Source organism: Sciurus carolinensis, chromosome 4 (assembly GCF_902686445.1).
Source record: "Sciurus carolinensis chromosome 4, mSciCar1.2, whole genome shotgun sequence".
NCBI classification, from domain to species: Eukaryota; Metazoa; Chordata; class Mammalia; order Rodentia; family Sciuridae; genus Sciurus; species Sciurus carolinensis.
In genome coordinates this window covers 55,088,347-55,110,140 of record NC_062216.1, presented here as the reverse complement: position 1 = coordinate 55,110,140, position 21,794 = coordinate 55,088,347, and the positions used below count along the sequence as shown (strand labels likewise).

General features: G+C 50.7%; 1 protein-coding gene across 1 annotated transcript in view; it reads left to right on the top strand.

The window, feature by feature from the left end:
* The first annotated feature begins 3,832 nt into the window (after positions 1-3,832).
* Adgra2 (adhesion G protein-coupled receptor A2) overlaps positions 3,833-21,794 on the top strand; it is a 38,551-nt gene continuing 20,589 nt past the window's right edge. The window contains exons 1-2 of the mRNA XM_047548958.1: positions 3,833-4,494; positions 16,571-16,642. Of these exons, the coding sequence (XP_047404914.1) occupies positions 4,232-4,494; positions 16,571-16,642 (335 nt within the window). The 5' untranslated portion in view covers positions 3,833-4,231. The remainder of the gene's footprint in view (positions 4,495-16,570; positions 16,643-21,794) is intronic.

Below are 21,794 nucleotides of genomic sequence, written 5' to 3'. Positions count from 1 at the left end.
GGCTAGGATGCAGCTTAGTGTTAGAACACTTGAGGCACTTGGGGTTCTATCCCCAGCAATGTGCATGCACACACACACACACACACACACACACACACACGACAGAAATATAGCTGAGCATGGTGGCATGTACTTGTAATTCTAGCGACTCAGGAGGTTGAGCCAGGAGGATGGCAAGTTTGAGGCCAGCCTCTGCAACTTACCTAGACCCTGTCTCAAAATAAAAAATAAAAAGTGCTAGGAATATAATTCAGTGGTAGAGTACCCTGAATTCAATCTCCCAATCCCCAGTACCAAAAAAAAAAAAAAAGACAAATATGTCATAGAAGTTTATAACCAATAACCAATAGTTACCCTACTGTGCCATAGAAAACCTGAATCAGGCATGGTGGTGCACATGGGTAATCCCAGTAATTTAGGAGGCTGAGGCAGGAGGATCACAAGTTCAAGGCCAGTCTCAACAATTTAGCAAGGCCTTAAGCAATTAAGTGGGACCTTGTCTCAAAATAAGATATAAAAAGGGCTGGGGATGTGATTTAGTGGTAAGAACCTCTGAGTTCAATCCTAAGTACCAAAAAGAAAGCCATAATCAACAAAGGTGTTCATCAATGGATGAATGGATAAGGAAAATGTGGTATTTGTGCACAATAGAAATTATTCAGCCATTAAAAAATCAGAAAAGAAATTATTCAGTCATTAAAAAGAATGAAATCTTGGCATTTGCGGCAACATGGATACAACTGTAAAGGTCTTTATGTTAAATGAAGAAAATAAGGAAAAGAAGTTACTTAAGGGCACCAAGCTTCTTTTCAGAAGAAGAGAGTACATGGGAGCCCCCAGACTCTTATGGAATAAGATCTAATAGAGGGGCTGGATTACACTTCTACCCTACATTTGACTAAAATTTTTGGTAAGTCCCCTCTTTGCTCTGGTCAGAATTAATTCAGTTTTACTCTATTATCATAGGTACCTTACCCCAACCTCCACTGAAGAGTTTATCACCTCTTATTAAAGAATATTAAAGGGGAAAGGGTGTTGGTCAGTGGTAGAACATTTGTCTGGAATGCACGAGGCCATGGGTTTCACCCCTAACACCATGAAGAAAGAAAGAAAAGAAAGAATTTTGTTGGTCAGTTTCCCTAGCCAGATATTCTGAGGTCAGGAAATAAGTTTAAGACATCCTATCTCAAAATTCAAAGCATGAAGCTTTTTATTTATTTTGTTTTATTTAAAAGACAGGGTCTTACTGTGTTGCCCAGAAACTCCTGGGATCCAGCAATCCTTCTGCCTCATCCTCCTGAGTAGCTGGAAAGACAAGCACGTACCACTATGTTCAGTTTAAAATAAGATTTGATCATGCTAGGTGAAATAAGCCCATCCCCCAAAACCCAAAGATCAAATGTTTTCTCTGATATGTGGAAACTAACCCACAACAAGCAGGGGGTGTGGTGCAGATAGAAGCTCAGTGGAGTAGACAAAGCGGAATGAAGGGAAGGGAGGGGGTATGGGAATAGGAAAGACAGTGGAATCAATCCGACATAACTTTCCTATGTATATATATGAGTATACCATGGTGAATCTCACCATTGTGTACATCCACAAAAAATTAATTCTAAAAAATAAAGTAAGATTTTGATGTGCAATTTATTTACTTGCCCTCTGCACCTCTGAGTACAGATAGCAGGAAGCATCCTATGGGAAAGTCTTTGAGTGATTCAGAGAGCACTTAGAAAGGAATCAGAAGGTAAGCTCCAGTCCAGGGTGGTACATGCCTGTAATCCCAGCTAATGAGGAAGTCGAGTAGGAGGATCGCAAGTTCAAGGCCAGGCTGGTCAATTTAGAGACCCTGTCTCAAAAAATAAAAAGCATTGAAGATATAGCTCAGGAGTAAAGCACTCCTCAGTTCAATACTTCTGTGAAGAAATAAAATATATAATGTAAGTTTCTACCCCCCAGACTCCAGGCTCTTTATATCTCTTTATAACTTGGTTTTCTCATCCATAGTTAACAAACTGGGAAAGTGACCCCTATTCCATTTACCTCCTTGTGCATACAGAAGTTAATAAATGTGAAGTCCATCAGGACAGGAGTATTCTGTGAATCTCTTCCTCTGGCACCTCATTCCCACCCACGGGAAAGCCTCCCTTCATTGTCATGTCCATGTCATCTGACCTCTATTCATCCTCAGAGAGTGGGTGGAACTGGAGAATTTCTTTCCAGAAATTCCAGTGTCTTCATTTAGCAAGAGGAAGTCACAGAGAAGCTGTGTGACCCAAGCCAGAGGCCTTTCCTCCTCCTTTTCCCTGAGCTTTCCTTGCCTATGAACAGGAGGCCTGAATGGGCAGCCCCGCCTGTGGGCTGTGGCTCTGCTCGACCCTTTCCTGAGGAATGCAGCCTCAGCCAGGCTTTCGAAGGCTCCTGCTGGGGGAGTCCATTCCTTTTCTCCCTTCCTCCATTTGCAATCACTATTTATTTATCTTTGGAAGTTCAAGGAACCAGAGCCTGCAACTGGGAGAGACTTGTGGAGCCAGGGAGGGAGAGTGGAGAGGCCAGTGTCAGGTCCAGTGTCTGCTGCCAACCAGCAAGGGAGAGAAGTCACTTCCCTGCAAGGGGGTGGGAGACTTGGCCGGCAGGCCACAGTGGTACTGGAAAAGTAGAGCCAAGGTCATGAAAGGAGGTAGTCGTCTTAGGGACCACTTTGATGCTCCAGTGATGATTGGAGGACAGGAGTCCTGCCTCAATCCTGGTAGCTGGCCTCTTGGCAGCGAAGATTCTATTACATGATAGAAAGCCATCTTTTGTGGGGAAACTGAGGCAGTCACCCTGGGCCATCTTCTCCTTTCCCTCTGTCCCCAGCCCCCTTTCCAGTTTGCACTATAGTTCATCTAACACCCGTAGGCACTTTTTATCCCCCTCCCCAGTTGTTAAGGTCAGACCCTGCCCAAGGCTGTCCCTTCTCTCTCCTCCTTCTCCTGTCACAATTTATACTTATAAACTAGGAGGCAGACAGGACCCCATTTTGAACTCAGAGATGTTATGGGTTGTGTCCAAAGTCAGACAGCTAATAAGAGGCAGAACTGAACCTAGAATGGGATGTCCTATCTCACTGCACAGTGCTGTGTCCACACTGGCACAGATCCCTGTAACTCTTCTCATTCCCCCTGCCTTCCCGTTCACTCACATATTCAACACACACACACACACACACACACACACACACACACACACACGGAGGTGGAAAGGGGAGGAGGCCAGATCTAGCAGGATCTGCATTGACCTTTGACCTCCCTTTGGCCTAATGACATGTACTCCCCGCTGGGCAAGGTCACTGCTCCCAGTCTAGGTCTGCTGCCTCCCTGTTTGGGTCTTGTATCCTCCTGCGGTGACCCCCATAGGGCTGTGAGAGGGAAAGCCAGCGTCCAGACAGGCCCATCACGTCAGAGGCCAGTGGAAACCTCAGAGTGGTAAGCAAAGTTCAACCCAAATCATGGCGCACCAGACATCTCAGGTCACACACAGGTCAATGAAAGCCCCAGAAGCATAGGCCTGCAGGGAGCCCAGGAGGGTTTTGTGCAAAGTGATGGTGGTTGGTTTAAAAGTGTGAGACGGGTTGAGGAGAGGAAGGGTCCTAGCCCAGGGGAACCGGTGGGGAGGCAGAGGAGTCTTGGTTCAGGGCGGGAACAGGGAACACATATGGGGGTCTCAAGCCAGCTCTCCAGCTCACACTGCCATGAGGGCAGCGGCCTGGCTGAGCATCTGGAGGCGCTAGGGCCTCGCGGAGTGCCGAAGCGGGAGGGGAGAGCGCGGGGGCTGGCGGCGGCGGGAGCTGCGCGGCGCCGAGCTGCCTCCATCCATGGCACGGAGTAGCGGCGGCAGCGGCGGCGGCAGGATCCCGGCGCAATCCGCTAGGTCCCAGCCCAGCGCTGAGCGAGTAGGCGACGCGCAGGGGCCGGGCCTCCACCAGCCCCAGAGCTGAAATTCGGGCCGCGCCGCCGGGGGCCGCCCGCGCTGCGCTGACAGCCGAGCCCGCGTCCTCCCCGGCGGGGCGCTAGCCGGACATGCCCCCGGGGCGCGGCGGCGGGGACCCCAGGGCTTGCCTCCGCCCAGGGCCCCCCGCCCCGCCCTCGGGCGCCCTGGGCCCCCGCTGAGCACGCCTCCCGCACGGCCGGGTCCCTCCCGCCGGCGCGCAGCTCGGCCCCAGCGCTGTGGGTCCCCGCGGGGCGATGGGTTGATGGGCGCTGGGGGACGCAGGATGCGGGGGGCGCCCGCGCGCCTGCTGCTGCCACTGCTGCCGTGGCTGCTGCTCCTGGCGCCCGAGACTCGGGGCGCGCCCGGCTGCCCAGTCCCCATCCGCAGCTGCAAGTGCTCGGGGGAGCGGCCCAAGGGACTGAGCGGCGGCGCCCCAAACCCGGCACGCAGGAGGGTGGTGTGCGGCGGCGGGGACCTCCCAGAGCCTCCGGAGCCTGGCCTTCTGCCAAACGGCACCGTTACCCTGTGAGTACCCTACATCGCCGGCACGAGTCGGGACGGGAGGACGAATGGACGAATGCAGGCAAGACGGGAGGAGGAGGAAGGGGGCCATTCCGCCACTTCAGAGACTCCAGGACAGGCCTGAGTCCAAGCGCTGAGCGGGAAAGCTTGGAAAAATAGGGAGAAAGTTGGGACTTCGGGACCCTGGAGGGAGGAAGAGGCTTGTGCAGTCAGGTGCGCCCCAGAGAGAGGCACCATGGGTCACCTGCACAGGTGAAGTGGAATGCATGCTGGCAGGACGCCGGTGCTCCTTGTTTCCAGCCTAGGGTAGTGTAAGGGACTTTAGGGACCTGAAGAGGATGGGGACCGAAGGGGCGCAGGAAAGATCGACGTCCCGGGTCCAGTAGGTAATTGTGGTCCTTACTGTCGCGGCCCGTCTGGAACGGTACTGCAGGAGTCTCCTCACTACCGGGCGGTCCTGCCTCTCAAACCGGGGATACTCTATCCACTCCCCGGGCCTTCCAGCCCGACTTCCAGCCCTTTTGCATAGGGCAGGCGGGAGAATGAGCTCAGAAAAGTCGGTTATTGGAATGCGGGCGCTCTACTCTGAATGAGACCCCGGCATTCCGATTCCTCTTGGGTCCCTTTCCCACTGAATGCATGTGTGTGGTAAGCTTGTGCTGGGTCCTGCGCCCCTGCCTGTTCTTTACCTTCCTGGAAATAAATGGATCTTTGACTGTTTCTGATTGACTTTACGCAAGGATTACGAAGAAAAGAAACCCGACTGAAGGGAGGCGCGTGCCTCCCATCTCAACCAGGGCCTCATTCGGCCCTTGCTTTACTGGCCACAAGCGCCGCTGCTCCGCAACACAAGCCCAAGCCGCCTACATGGGATCTTAAGTCCCGGCAACCTCCTGAGTATTTGCTACCCCTTCCCATTACCACGATTTCCTGCGCTGACCACGTGCTCGTATCTCCACGCACGCCGTGGAGTTGAGGATTGGTCTTAGGGGCGACCCCTTGCTTTCCTGTCCTGATCTAGCCTAAAAGCCGCTTCCCCTTCCTCGTCCTCCTGACCCCAGTGGCGATCGTTTCTCCACCACCCCTTGTTCGGAACTGGGACTGGCCCCGTCTATTCGATTGTGTCCAGAACAATACAGTAACGCCTCTGGTTGGGTGAGTTCAGAGGCTGTCCGCTTCCTGACAGGACACAACTGGTCAGCCTGTGACGTTGGCCGCCTGGCCTGAGTTTTCCCCAGCTGGGGTGTGTGCATGCGTGTGTGCCTTGGGGTGGAGGCAATGTGTCTGTCCAATCCCAACTCAGGAATATGACAATGCCAGTAAGGCACCAGTTGCTGTATCCCAGGTCTGAGTGTCCACCGGTGTTTAAGGATCGGCAGGCCTGGGCATTCATCAGCCCATTCAGTTCTGGAGAATTGTTTGCTGTGTGGAATAGTTGAGCTGGGTCTGTGTCAGGCAGAGCTGCACAACGATAGTCCTGAGATTGAGGTGGGGGGTGTGCACTATGCTCCTGTAGCTGTGTGCACTCACATAGTGGGAGTTGTCTCTGTATGTCTGTTGGTGGGGATTAGGGAATCCTAACATAGTCAAAGCAGAAAGAAAGCGGGAGGGGGGCAAAGGGGGGGATCGAAAGGTGGTTTTGCAGTACATCTTAGAATGATTTGGCAAGTAATGCTTTCCAGCCATGGCTAATTCCCATTGACGCCACTCTAAGGAGAGAGTGGGGCAAACTCTTGGTGAGAATATATTGTGACAGAGTGACAGCAGATGTGACTCCTAGGTTACCTTCCCATCTCAAACCCTCCCTAGAGGAAGGGCCCCCTCTTTCTTCCCAGGACACTGACCTGGCCTACAGCTTGAGTGCACATCCCCATAGGGATAATGGACAAGGCAGGCAAGGAAATTCCTTGAGAGCCCAATGGCCCATCAGCGGGGGTGAGACTGAATCCCCAGCCAGACATATTTCTTAGCTCCACATAATCTTGATCTGGATGGTGCCCTCCTTCCCCCACCTGGCTTCTGAATGGAAAAGGAAAAAAAAGATCTTCTTCAACAGAAGTGGGCAAAGATTCCTTCTTTTTCTTTTCTTTTTTTCTTTTTTCAGTACTGGGGATTGAACCCAGGGGTGCTCTACCACTGAGCCATATCCCCAGCCCTTTTTTTTGAGACAAGTTTTTGCTAAGTTGTTGCGTGTCTCAACTAAGTTGCTGAGTGGCCACCAACTTGCTGTCTCCTACCTCAGCCTCCCAAGCAGCTGGGATTACAGGTGTGCACCACTGCCAGGATGCAGGCCCCAAAGAAGTAAAGAGCTGAGCAGTGGTTACCACTTCTGCCTGGCAGCCAAGCAAAAAAAAAAAAAAAGGAAAGAAAACAAAACATGTACATGGTCAGCCTCACCCTCCCAAACTCCTCTAATCTCATTTGTTTTCCACACAAAATTTCCCTTTTGCCTTTTAGCTTGTCACCTGGTACAAACAAAAGACATGAGCCAATTGTTTTTGCACTGTGGCAGTGTCCTCCCTCCCCAACATCCCCTACATTCCCACTGAGGACCCTTTCTTTCCTCCAGAATGAGCCTGCAGGTACCATTCACATGAGTCCTCAGGGACCCCAGGATTCCACCTTGGGAAGCCTGGCAGACACTTAGTGTTGGGGCTCAAAGAGCCAGAGAAAGTCCCTGTCTGCAAAGGGACTCTCTTCTCAGTGCAGAGAAAGAGTAGAGTAGTCGAAAGGCAATCCTGTGAATAGTTCTGTTTACCTCATTGAGAAGCCTTCCTCCACCCTGTTATCTCTACTTCTGCCTTCTGTTTTTGTAGACTCTATGCCCCTCTCCCCACCCTTTGCTTTTTTTTTTTTTTTTTTTTTCTTTCATGGACTTTAATGTGCAGTTTTCCAGGAAAGTGGAGCTTTTGGCTTCCTTCCTGATCCATCTGTCCCACCCCACCCCCAGTCTCACAGCTCAGTCTGCAGGGCAGCTGTGGGCACAAATGCTCTTGTCCAGAGCAGGAGCCTTCATTGGCCTCTCCTGAGGGAGATATCCCAGGGTGGGTGGCTTATTACAGGGAGAACCTGGCTGTCGATAAGAGCCCACTGTGAGCCTCCCCTGACTCCTGGGCAGCAGTTGAGGGCCTGCCCACTGGTTCTTGGCTCTGGGAATTAGGGGGAGAGGGAAGGGGGTTTGAGAATAAGGAATTCCAGGAAAGGACTGATAATAGATAACTCCAGAAGAAATCTCCTATGAGGACCTCCCAGGACATCTGAGCAGACCCTCAGAAGACACCAGCCAGTGTCATAAATTCCTACATTGTCTGCACCGAAAAGGGTCTTTAGATAAGCAAGTCCAGCCCCCACATCTTACAGCTAAGCACACTGAGGCTGGAAAGGGACAGGGCCTGAATGGTCACACAGCTTGGTGGGGTCGGCATCTGATTAACTAGTTGGGTTCTCCTAGCTTTCCTGTTAGGTGAGAGCCTTGCTGTTCACATAACTGGACTTGGAACCCATTGGACACAAACACTGCTTTTAAACCCACAGCATTTTCCCAGTGGACCAAAGACCTTTCGACCTGAGAACATTCCAGACTGGTGAGAAGGAGGCAGGCATGGGACAGGGCAGTTCATATTCCCCCAACCAGCTAAGCCTCCCATTCCAGGGGATTTGCCCACACTAGGAGAAGGGGCCATTGCCACAGACGTGCCCAGCGCCGGCTGTGTGCTTTTGCTGGGAGTTTGGTGGGGAAAGACAGGAGATAGGTAAGAGGTCACTTCGTGACCCTTGTGCAGTACTCCCACCTCAGGGAGGTGGCTCTTGAGCAGATCTATCCTTCTGAACCTCCAGTTCTGGACTGGGACACAGTCACTGCAGCCACCAGGATCCAGTTAGGGGAATTTGGGGCAAAGTGTGCCAGCCACCATGCACACAGCCCAAGGGCAGTGGAAAGATGCTGGCAGGAGGGGCGGACCCAGCCAGCTTCCCCCACCCCCTTCTCTTCCACCCTCTTTCCCCCATATGGTTCTCATAAGGTCTGGGCTCAGAGACAGCAGCCAGAGGAAGTGGCTGTGTACAGAGAGCTTTTGTGAGAGAGAGGAGGGGGAGGGGGAGAGAGAAAGGAGAAAGAAGGAAAGAAAAGAGGGAAGAGACTGGAGACAGAGGAGAGGGGAGGCCAGGAGACTCCATCATACTCCCTTACCCTCCTGGGGTGCGGAGTCTCAGTTCAAGCACCCCCAGATGGGCACTTGGAGCCCCTGGCCCCTGTCTGTCTGAAGTGAGGAACCCAGAAGTATTCTTACTGCCTCCTGAATCTTCCCATCTATCTGCTTGAGGGGCTAGAGGTACAAGCCCAGGTTCTAGGGATTCTGTCAGCTCCTCCTCTGGACCTTTGGGAACCCCTGCCCTTAGGGTTCCCTCTGGTACAAGAGTAGGTCTGTGATTCCATCTCAGAGCACTGGGCAGAGAGCAGAGTCCTCTGGGGTTTGCTGGTTCAGTCCTTATTGCACCAGAGAGATTGGAGAGACCACCATGCTAAATTCCAGAGATGGCACATATAATTCAGCTCCCAAAGGGTCTGGGACCCAGAATGGGTTATTTAGGATTGAAATTATTCAGAATATGTGCAAGAACCCAGCCACTCCTGAATCCCAAGGAAGTCCCTTCCTGATGGCTACCTTGGATCACCCCTCAGTGACTAGGGAGGGGGAGTGGCAACTCTTAGCCCTGGGGTGAGTCTGAGAATTTCCCCCAAAGGCAAACCAGTGTAATGTGAACCTAACCATAGATTGACCCTTAAATTTGGGGTCATGTTTTTAAAGAGAGAGAGTGTTTCTAAGTTTATCCCACATGGGAGTCATTGGGATAAGAACTTTTTTCTACAGAAGAAAAAGTTGCAGCTACTTGTGAGTTGATCCAGATCCTTCCACTCAGTGGAGGGGTTGGCTGCTCTCTTCACTAAAGCCCAGAGAGGGAAAGAAAGTTCCTTAATGCCACACAGCCTGCCCTAGTATCATTAACTCCTCTGCCACCCCTGAGGTACAGGCTGCCCGGGGAGGGAAGAAGAAAGGAGAGGAGCGGAGGGAAATGGCCCTGGACTGAGGGACCAGAAGGAAAATCCGGAGACCGCTAGGAAGGGCTGCTCAGAGGGGCTGTTTATTTTCATTCCCCCAGCACAGCCGCTGTGTTCTATTTAGAGCTCAGTCACTGACAGGACGAAGCTGCCTCCTCCCCTTCCTCCCTCCTGGGGGTGGGGGCATCCTTCCCAAACTCCAGAACATTCCTTTGCTTTTAGGACTGGGCTATGGAGAGGGGAGGGTGAGGAGGGGAGAGAGCAGAGAAACTGAAGTGAGCTAACTCGGGCAGCCTCCCAGGACCCACTCCCCCAGCCTTTGCTTCCATATTCCTCTGGGAGCCAGGGAGGGCCCAGATGGGGGAGTCAGGGGGTGTGCAAGATGGATGGGGCCAGGTGAGGGGCAGGGGAACCCATCTGTCACAGAGGAGCAGGCAGGGGGGGCGGAGAGGGAGAGTGTGGCCCGAGGAGGGAGTTCCAGCCTGAACCAAGGGGCCAGACATCTCCCAGCTGGAAAGGAAGGGAAGCTCCAAGCGCCCCCTCCTCCCACCCTCTCCCTCCCACTACCCGGGCTCCTCGACTTGCTGGGAATTGAGTGGGGAAGGAAAAATGCTATGACTTAGGATTTCAGTCCAGGATGAGGAAGATATCAAAGATAAGAGGGGCGGGGGTCTCCAGTCCAGACCCTTCTTTACTGAGCAGGAAACCCACAGAGAGGGGCTGACCTGTCCCAGGCCACACAGTCCTAATCAGACATCCACATCTAGAACTCAGGGCTCCTGAGTCCCAGTCGCCTCTGCAGGTGGAAATAAAGAGATCACGCCAACAAGAGGACTCATCTGAGGAAATAGGACAGAGACTGGGGAGCTCTGAAGCTTCTCAGGTCTCTGGGAGGCTTTCCACCCTGACCCCCAAAGGTCCTACTGCCAAAGACAGCAGGGGCCCAGAGGCTCACAGCACTGGAGTTTCAAGGGGTCCAAAAAATAGCATTCCCTCTTGAGTTGGGTCTGTTAGCAGACGAAGGAGATCAAGATGTTTTAGTACGGATAAAAGGTAGATTGGAAGACCTGGCTGAGAGGTTTAGCGGCAGTGGGTTTAATCAGATTTTCCCACCCAGCAGGCATCCTCTGCCCACCCGGCCCTGGAAGGGGCAGAGCCCACAGCACGTGGCTCTGTGGCTCTATAGGCAGGAGATGCAGCTCCACACTGACCGATCAGAGACATCGTCCCTGGGGACAGAGCAGGGCAGATACACTAATTTCCTCCACGAGGATACATGAGTCAAGGAAAAGGGGCTCCCTCGAATAATGACCTAACAAGTACAAGTGACTTAGGGGGAGCACTGTGAACTGCCCAGAGCGTTTGAAATCAGACTGAGCAGAGAATGTGAGGCCTGGGGTTTTATCTCCCTCTCCTAAAGGGACTTGGACAACCTGAAATAAATGTGACCCTTAGGGAGCAGTATCACAAAGAGCGGTACCACACAGCCAGGCTAGCATGGAAAAGGATAGGTGCTCTTTCCCAGGAATGGGGAACGCACAGGGACTGGAGGTAGAAAGAAACAGTGTCCTGACTCAGAGAACCTAGAACCCCTTCCCTGGAGCTCTGCCCCACCACTCACTCAGCTGGTTCCTACTGTGTGTTCCAGTCCCTGCCAGGAAGTGAGAAAGCTGCTCTCTGTCCTAATGGGCCCTACAGACATGGTGGGACCAAGATACAGGCTCATAAAGCTGTGCAGGATTGAGGTTCCACATGAAACTTCTAGGGAGGAAAGATTAAGGTTCTAATTTATACATAGGCATAAAAAACTGATAACAGAATGATCCTTTCAAGTATGTTTATCTATATCTATATTTATGTCTACATCTGTATGGCTGTATCTGTATCTATTCTTGTGTGTGTGTGTGTATGTGTGTGTATATGTATGTGTGGTATTGGTGAATGAAGCCAAGAGTACTCTATGCTGAGCTACGTCCTCAGCCCTTTCTGTTTCTTATTTTGAGACAGGGTCTTGCCAGTTGCTGAGGCTGGTCTTGAACTTGCAAACCTGTCTTAGCCTCCTGAGTAGCTGGAATTTCAGGTGTGTGCCACCATACCCAGCCACATTCATTTATATTTTCAAAGAGGCCTACTTTCTTCACTCAAAAGTTTGGCTCCCCAGTGGTGGAATTTTAGGCCATGTGTGGAGGAATTGTTTAAGGTGGGTTGGGAGTTACTTCCAAACTATTGCAAATCACATGGACACACACACACACACACACACACACACACACACAGATGCAAATGTGTTCCACCCTCTTGGACACATTTCCCTCCACCTAGGAAGGTTTGAGGTATGAATGAATAAATGCTTTGGTGTGGGTTGTTGCAACAAACTATTCCTTGTGTTCTACAAGAGTACTAGGACCCCAAAACCCCCCATCAAGGCACGCTCATCACCTCTCACAAACACCTGTAGCACTTTTTCTTATGTTTACTCCTCCAGATTCCATTCCAAAGCTCAAGGTCAATCCTTCCCATCTAAACCCCAGTTCCTTAGTTCTACTTCCTCCCCACCAAGATGGGGTGGGGGTGCCTTTGCAGAGAGAGTAGGTAAGAGTAAAGGAGTCAAGACCTATTAAAAAAAAAAAAAAAAAACAAAAAAACAAAACAAACAAACAAAAAAAACTAGGCCTGAGATAAAGAGATGAGCACTGTAAGACTATTTTTCTCTTGACCTTGGTGTTGACTGCGGGCCCTGCCTAGATAGCCCAACTTCCAGACTGAGTTCAGGGGCATTCTCAGGATTGGGGAGGAAGCCCCAATCTGGATTCTTCTATTACCAGCAGTTGTTTGGGGCCAACTGGACAAGCTTCCAGCCAAGACAAGATGGTAGGGAAGTACGGGAGTAGGCAAGGCAACTGTCATGTCCTCTCCAAGGCTTAGGTGTCTTGCAGTCAGCCTCAATAGACATCATGGGCAGCCTCAAAGGGAGGGGAAACCACAACAGAGCTGTCTTTAGCCTGAGGGTGTGTGCTGAAGCAGGGCCTTCTGGCATTGTCACTTTGGAGGTCCTACTATCGTATAAACCCACAGTCTTCATTAAACATAATTAATGCTCATTGACAAAGTGTAACATTTTGTAGCCATGTAATTAGGCATTTGTTAATTTCCATTTTTGCACCTGGTGTATTTATTTATGTACGTTGTGCTGGCGATGGAACCCAGGGCCTTGTATATGAGCATTCCACTGAGCTGCACCCCATGATTATTTTTAGGTCTTTTTGATATCAGCAAGCAGACCACCACCACCACCCATCACTGCTCATCTCCCTAAGACACCTCCAGGCCTCCAACTCCAGGTGTCGGCAACTGGCAGTGGCCTGGACCCAACAGGGCTCTAGGGTCAGACTCTTGAGAATGTACATCCCTAGACACAGAGATGTGGTTGTTTCATCTGGATGGTTTGGGGAGGGGGAATGACATTCATGACTCTTCCTGCACATGTGAGAAACGATTATTGCAGGCGCGTGCTGGCTCCATGCCCCACAGAGCATGCCCACGTGACTCCTAGAGGGTCACCTTTGATGTCGGGTGGTATCTGGTGAGTTCCTGTGGCTGCCCAGAGGCCACAGGGCCTCTCTGTAGACGCCAGCCACTCGCTCCCTTGGCCTCCAGTCTCATTAGTGGTAACTCTGCTCACTTCTCTTCCTTAAAATAGGACCCCAGCCGGCAGACCATTCTGGAATGGACTTGGTGTGCCCCCTCCGTTTGGCCAGATTTCAAACTCTGGAGTAGAGAACAGGGAACCCCAGGGACTTACCCTCCTTCCCATGGAAAACTTGAGGTTGGGGGTGAAAGAGGAGCGAGGGAGGGAGGAGGAAGGAAGCTGAAGATGCCTGACTGGGAGAGCCAGGACTCTGTGGGGCCTGCAGGGTTAGTGCGGTTAGAAGGGGACCCGCCAGGCTGGCTCCCTCTGAGGCAGTAGGGCAAGAAGATGGTGCAGGCTAAGGAGGTGTTTGTGTGAGAAATTTAAAGAGGACCCACGATGACACTGTTTCTGGGACAGCTAGATGAAACCGTGGGGCCAAAGCTCTGTCCTTGTCTTCCCAATTGTGTGACCACCCTGTTTTCCTCCCATGAGACAGCCTAGAGTGGTGGGAACATTTTTCTTCCCATTGGATGAAGCTGGGTGGTATGTGTTCATCTACCCTACTAACAGCCCTGTAACTGCCAGCTTCCCACCTGCCCGTAAAATTCCCAGACCCATGAACTCAAGAACTTAACCCACAAACACAGAGAGGCCAATTCTCTGGAGAGGCCATGTTTAAAGTAAATTTCCTCAGACTGCTCCAGGTGGTAAAGGCCAAAAGATCCAATTCTGGGTATTTGGAGACTGGCATCATAGAGCCATCTGCCTGAAGTCCGTCCAGGAGCTGGCAGTACAGCAAGACAGGGGCCCACTGGGGGAGAAGGATGAGATACTGTTTGCCTGGTGCCTGTCTTTGTGAGTGGGTCAGAGGTTGGGGATCTGGGCTATGTTCTCATAAAAAAATTGCATTTCAAGAGCTAGACTTTGTGCCAGGCAAGCCAGGCCGGAATCATGGGCTGCAGCTGACCCCCACTCCTGTTCTTCCCTCTCTGAGCACACACAGAGGGTGCTTCAAGGAGGCAGAGAGAGAAGCAGGTCTAGCCTACAGGAGGTTGAGGCTCAGGCTACAGTAGGGTGGCACTTGGCTGGCAGCTGGCCTTGCAGCCAGGCCAAGAGATAAGTTGTTCTGGCCAGAGGCTCATCCTGGCTTGCCTCAGGCGCTGGTCCTGAATTTTTTGCTCTGCCCCCTACCCCACCCCACTTGTGTACTTGTGATGTGAGTGATCTAAACTGAGATGTGCTGGAGTAGAATACATCCCAGATCGCACAGACTTCATACACATGCAAAAGGGGAAAATATTAATAATTTTGTATATTGATTACATATTAAAACAATATTTTGGGTACATTGAATTAAATAAATATATAACTAAAATTAATTTTTAAACTTTAAAAATATGGCTATAAGAAAATTTTAAATTATATATGCAGCTCACTTTGTATTTCTATGGGCCAGCTCTGATTTAAAGGATTTGATCTGAAAGGGGTTAGGACTAATGGCTGAAGGGTCTGAAGAACATGGGGAATGACCACCCCCAAAACCACCTCTGGACTACTCTGGTTTAGGGTTCTCAAATTGGAGTTCCAGGTTTTAATCTTGGGGACTTGGGGTAGGAGAATTTTTTTAGCATTGTTTTTGATTCAATGATTTTCCAAAAAATCTTCCATTAAAAACTCTTACCAGGCACAGTGGGGCACACCTGTAATCCCAGTGACTCAGAGGCAGAGGCAGGCATACTGCAAGTTCAAGGGCAGCCTTAGCAACTTAGTGAAGCTCTAAGCAACTTAGTGAGACCCTACCTCAAAATAAAAAAATAAAAAGGGCTGGGGGTGTAGCTCAGTGGTAAATTGCCCATGGGTTAAATCCCCAGTACCAAAAAATCCCAAAAAACAACAAAACCACTTGCAGAAGAGTTTTAGATAATTTTCAGTTAGAAAGCATTTACATAGTGTAAGATTTTTCCCCCCTTGAGCTACATTCCCAACCTATAGCATAAGATTTTAGTCAGTGTTTTTCAAACTGGTATATTCCCAGGAAATCAGGTGTCTTTTCCCTCTTACTCTAATAGTTTATAAGTTTGAGAAATAATGTCTATGGGTTTTCCCCTTTGCAGGATTGTGCTCTGATAATCTGGGAGCCCTGTTTCTCCATCCTTCCCCACCCACTTGCTCTGACCCCAAGCAGCTTTCCTGTTCTTTTTCCTCACATCCCACCCGGAGAGGGGACAATCCCTGGGAGAGGGCTGTGGGGTTAGCGGGAGACTGGAATAGTGAGGCCCTATCTCAAAATACAAAATAAAAAAGGCTCAAGATGCAGCTCAGTAGTGGAGTACCCGCCCCTGGGTTAAATCCCCAGTACCACACACAAAAATAAATAAATAAAATTTTAAAAGAGCAGCCAGAGGTCTGGGGTGCCCTCACCACCTTTTTGACATGAATATACCTTCTTGGCGTATTCATCCACCCATTTCCAAGAAACTCTGGGCAAATCTCTTTGAAAGCTCCTCTTTGCCAGGTCTTCCTCTCCTCTCCCTTACTATCCCTCTAGGCTGCCCACTTGAGAGAAAGACTGAACCTCGGGCCTTCCAGTCATTTCTCCATCAGTAAGAGCAGAGAAAAGAAGGGAAACCCTTTTGCTACAGTCCAAGGCAGGCGTGTTTGGGCTGAGAGGCTCATTAAAGCTTTCTAATAAGCAATTAACCAGAGGGATGAGCCCTTTGGCTGGTCTGGACCTCCCTCCTCCTGGCAGGGAGTCTGGCAGAGAAAGACTGAGTGGGTGGGCGGAGATGAGACTCCGGGGGCTCTTTCCTCCTCCCTTAAGTAAAACTGAATAAACAAACAACTCAGAGGGGGCAGGCAAGGGCTGAGGCCTGGGCTTCTCCCAGACCTAGGGCTCCATAGCTGTTTGCCAGGACTACAGGCAGACTGGGGAAGCCTTTGGACACTCAGGTCCTCTGAATTGGGGGCCTTGAGAATTCATAGCAGTCATCTTTGGACAGGGTCCTCAGCTCCTAGGAGAGTATGTTAGAGAAACTAAGAAGGGCAGCTCATCCATCGCCTCCAGGCCTGCTGGGCTTCTTCTTCCACTTGGAGCCAAACCCTGTCCCGATTGATTCTACTCTACTCTGGAAATTGCAGGGAGAGGATAACAGGGGAACTGTGGGGTCAGTCCTGGGTTCCAAAGTGGAAAGGGACATCGTGATTTCACACCCACTCAACCCACCTGCACAGGGGGAGTGGAGGGTGGGGGCTTTGCCATACACAACTCCAGGGGTTGCTGTTTACACAGAAGGCAACATGGCTCTAGCAGTGGGGCAGGGGACCCCAGTCCATCAGCACTTTCCAGTGTCTGACAGCACCTTCCATCTGTGTTCTTCCTGTCCCTTCAGGCTTTTGAGCAACAACAAGATCACTGGGCTCCGAAATGGATCTTTCGCAGGACTGTACCTGCTGGAGAAGTTGTAAGTGTGGTGGGGCAGGTATAGGGGAGGGTGGTGCTGGGTGGGAGGGTCACTCTAGGGAGGATGAGGAAGGCTGGTTACTGAGTGATCCCAGAACCTGCATGGCCTGGTCTTGCCCAGGACTTGACCACAGAGGACAGAGCAGGGCTGGTCTGGCAGAGAGAAAGAGCCAGCAGCTCCTTCGCCAGCATCAGTAGAGAGACCTAGGGAATTCTCACTGGTCTAGGCAGGGATGGGGCTAAGGGAAGCTCATTAACGCTCTTTAATGAGCAATTAGCTGAGAGGACTGAGCCCTTGAGCTGGCCCCCTCCTCCCAGCTGGGGGCCCAGCATGAAAGGGCTGAGGGAGACTTAATGTGACTGAGGCCTCTTTCCTTCCCGAAAAACAAATCAACAAACAAAGCCCCAAGGGGGCAGAGTCCTGGGCTGAGGGTGGAGAAAGTTGATCATTTCTAAGCCTCCACCCCCAGCCCTGCCCGGGTTTAAAGGGTTTAAAGCTGCATCAGCAGCAGTGTCCTTCAGGCTGCCTGTAGGTCCCCAAGAATCTCCTCCCAGGCCAAGGACTCTTGAGGTCTGGTTGGGGCCAGTTTGTGGGAAAAAGTTACTGAGGAGGCATTTGAGGACATGGTAGATTGTGCACGGCAAAGAGGGGGGAATGCAGAAGGCTCGACCCCTCAGCCACAGCAAGGTGTTTGTGAGGGCCTGGGTTGGGTGGGATAACCCCTGGGTGGGACACCTGGCTCAGCCACTTAACCTGCCAGATGAGGGGCTTACACGAACTGCTCCAAAATCCCCATTCTGTTGTCAGGCTCTGGGAACCCTAGCCTGTACCATGGCTTTGGGTCCTTGTTCCCTTCACAGAAGTGACCTGCACCTCCTGGCTTTCCTGGAGACTGATTTTTGCTTTCTCTTCAACCAACGACCCCTCTTCCACCTCTCTCCCCTCCTGTGAGGCATTCCCAGTTTCTCCAACAGGGTCCTGGACCCCCTCTACTACTATTTTGCCTGAAAGCTTTGGATCAGTGCAGTGGGAAATAACAAAAGAAGGTGCTAAGGTGCTCTGAAAGAGCCAAAGAGACCACAGTCTAGTGGAGACCACATACAACGCCATATACATCAGCATTAAGTGGGTTGAGATTTCTTTCTGTCAAGTTCAAAGGAGAAACCAGCTTAGGCTGGGGTGTTCAAGGGTAATGGAGATGCAGTTTCTATAGGACATGGGGTTTAGATCTCTAAATACCAAGTCTTTCTTGAGAGGCAGCCTCTATCCCACCCAGTTCACAGCGGAAGGGAAAGCTTTGTGCCCAAACCCCCAACACCCCAGGCTAGGAGGGAAGCTGGATGACCTGGTAGGGATGGTGGGAGAGGAAAGGGGCCAAGTCCACATTTAGGGCAAAAAAATGCCATCTGGGGCAGGCTGGGGGCCAGAAGGGGATGACAGTAGTACATGCACAGTTCTGAACCCAGCTCCCTCTAATAGCTTCTCTGTAGCAGAGTGATCTTGACAAGCATAAAGGGCTGCCTCCAAGTTGCAATTCAAGTCTCATCGGGTGCCAATAAATAGGGAATGTTTTCATCCTCCCACAAACCCTTAAGCATTCGGGAGCTGGATCCTCCATTAGGCAGGCTTGGTCTTAGAGGTCCTTAGGGGTCTTCTGGAGGAAGTGAACTATAGCTGCCTCTCCAGCCCTTTGCCCTGCCCCAAAAGGGCCAGACCTGGCTCACAGTTGCTCTTCCTTTTCAGCACCAGCCAATGAGTGTGGCTTTGAGCCTCAGATGGCCTCACATCTTCCCCTCTTCGTCCTCTCCCTTCACTTTGTCCCCTACTCCTGTCCTTCAGTCTCACCAGGATACCTTTTTTGATGAAGATGAAAAGATAGCTCCTCTCCTTCCCACCCATTCAAAATAGTGAAGTAGGCTCCTCTCCTTAGTAGGACCCATAAACCTGGGAGACCACACAGCAGGTGCATTCAAAGCATGGGAAGGGATCAGAAACATGGGAGGACAATCAAGGGACTCCTGAGAGCATCTGTCTCAGTGCTGAGCCATGGGATGTGGGAGAACTGCGGGCATGAGAAAGGGCACTAGAGCCAGAATTCCCAACCGACTTTAAATTCTTGATCTGTTATGAATCCCTTCATTCATTTTACAGATGTTCGTGGAGCCCCCTCCATGAGCTAGGCTCTGTTCCAGGCATTGGGAGTGAACACAGCAAAGTGCCTTCCCCCATGCCACTTACCGTCTACTGACAAGACCCAGGAAATAGCAAATGCATGTTGGGACATGCATACAAAGAAAAACAAAGCACAGTAAAGGGAATAGAAAGCAAATGGACAGGGATGCTGCTTTACGGAGTGAAGAAACACTTCCTCTTAAGGGGGTTGAGACCTGAAGGGATGGAGAGAGGAAGCCAGGTAGCTATCTGGAAGGAGGGATGGAGAGAATAGCCATTGTGAAGCCCCTTGGGTACTGGTGAGCTTGAAAAGCAGAAGGACAAGCTAGGTGCAGTAGCACAGCCTGGAGTCCCAGCTACTTGGGAGGCTGAGGCAGGAAGATTGCTTGAATCCAGGAGTTTAAGGCCAGCTTGGTCAATATAGGGAGACACTATCTCAGAGAAAAAAAGAAAGATCCTAGAGGGGATGGAGATATAGCTCAGTGACAGAATACTTGCTTAGCTCGAGGGAGACCCTAACCTCAATTCCTAGCACTGAAAAAAAAGAAAGAAAGAAAGAAAGAAAGAAAGAAAGAAAGAAAGAAAGAAAGAAGAAAGAAAGCAAGCAGCACCGTGTGACTGGGCAGAGAGCAAGGGAGGAAGTAATAGAAGTAAAAATCAGGGTGATTAGGAATGAGCATGGGCTCCAGGTTTAGGGACTTAGTTTCCTCACTATGAAAACATGGGAAGGGGGGCAGTGGATGGGGTGCTCTGTAAGGAGTAATTATTGATTTAAAATTCTGTGATCCTTGGATGTGTATGATACCCACAATGCTGCTTGGAAGGGTCAGAGCCCAGTGATATGGGCAGGGCCAGGCTTTCAGAAGAGGGGCCCTCTGGGCAGGAGTTGTGGTGCCCAGCAGGAGAGCAGGGTACCCCTGCAGGGATGAAGGAGCTGAGTCTGCATCCTGGCTGACTGCCACTGCACTGGTTTTATATATATTTACACATGTGCACATACACACCCATGTATTCTAAGGAACTGGCTCACATGATTGTGGGAACTGGCACATCCAAAATTTACAGGGTGGGCCTGTAGGCTAGAAAGTCAGGCAGGAGTTGCCGCCATCTTGAGGCAGAATTTCTTGTCCAGGAAACTGCAATTTTTCCTCTTGAAGCCTTCAACTGATTGTCAACCCCATTGTCGAAGATGATCTTTAAGAATCTTTAAGATCTTTAAGACCTTTACTTAAGGTCAACTAATTGTAGGTGTTTCCACATCGACAAAATACCTTTACAGATTTGTGGGTTCAGTTTTGTTAGCTGTGTGTGTGTGTGTGTGTCTGTGTGTACTAGGGATTGAACCCAAGGGCGCTTCACCACTGAGCCACATCCCCAGCCCTTTTTTAAATATTTTTTATTTTGAGACAGGGTCACACTAAGTTGCTTAGAGCCTTGCTAAATTGCTAAAGCCAGCTTCAAACCTGTAATCCTCCTGCCTCAGCCTCCTGAACTGCTGGGATTACAGGTGAACACCACCACACCCAGCCCTTTTAAATTGTTTTGAGGGCTGGGGATGTAGCTCAGTTGGTAGAGTGCTTGCCTTGCATGTATACGGCCCTGGGTTCACTACCCAGCATCACAAAAAAAAATGTTTTTTGGAGACAGCGAAGTTGCTTTGTTCTCCTGAGTTGCTGGGATCCTGTTTTTATGAGATGGCATCTTGCCATGTTGCCCAGACTGGCCTCAAACTCCTGAGCTCAAGTTGTGCTCCTACCTCAGCCTCCTGAGTAGCTGGGACTACAGTTGTGTGCCTAGCTGGATTAGTGCTTTACTAAACCACTAAGTACTGTAGCCTAGCCAAGTTGTCACACAAACTGACCCATCACAACCACCATTCCAGAGTGGGGAATGAGGCCTTGAATAACAGATATTCTGTGCCTAGCTCCTGGAGATGCTGAGTCAAATGGGGCCTGGGAATTTTTTTACACAGTTTGCAGGCGATTCTCATGCTCATCCGGGGTTGGGAGCCAGCGGACCAGATGACCCCTAGACTGTGGGCCTATTCATCACAAATAAGATGCCACAGCCTGGCGTGTAGTTGGTGCTCAGGAAACACTGATCTCTCTGTCCTGTCAGGCTCAGATGTCTAGGCTTAGGCAGAGGAGGCCACAGCAGCTTAATATACCACAATCCATAAGCAGCAAATCCCATGGGAGGGTTGGGACCTAATCTAATAACTGAAATAATAGATCCAAACTGTTCCATGAAGTGCCCACATGGCGTCCTTGTGCACAGAGCCCCTCAAGCTTTTTTTTTTTTCAACTGGGGATTGAACCCAGGGGCATTCCACCACTGAATTACATCCCCAGCCCTTTTTATTTTTATTTTGAGACAGAGTCTCCCACATAAGGACCTTGAACTTGAAACCCTCCTGGCTCAGCCTCCTGAGAGTCTGGGATTACAGGCATGTACTACACAGCCTGATCCCCTCAGGCCTTTGAGAATGGGTCATGTGTGAATGTGTGTGTGAGACAGGGATCACCTTGAAGGCCAAGAGTGGGCAGTAGATGTACATGATGTCCATTTTGCAATGCAAGGCCCTGATTGAGGCTGGGGAGGAATGCAGGCAGGTGACAGTGACAACTGTGTGAGCATGGGCAGGAAGGCAGGGGAAGGGAGACAGTGGATGCAGAGTGGGTCTGTGTCTGGGAGGATCTTATAGGAGGATCCCATTCCAGAGAGACTGGGGTACAGATGCGGGGACCCACCTCTATCAGCTGGGAAGGATGGAACAGAAAACCTGAAATGGGGCCCATCAGAGGCAGTTTAGGAAGTGCACAGAAGGACCCAGAAATGCATGAGGCCTTCCCTGAACCCTCCTATCTATATCTCACTACCTCTTAGTCTCTTTAAGCCTATGCGTTGCCCAGAAGATTTCTGAAGTAGGTTAGGGTGGGGTGAGGGAGGCTGATGAAGGAGCATGACCACTTTGGAGTAA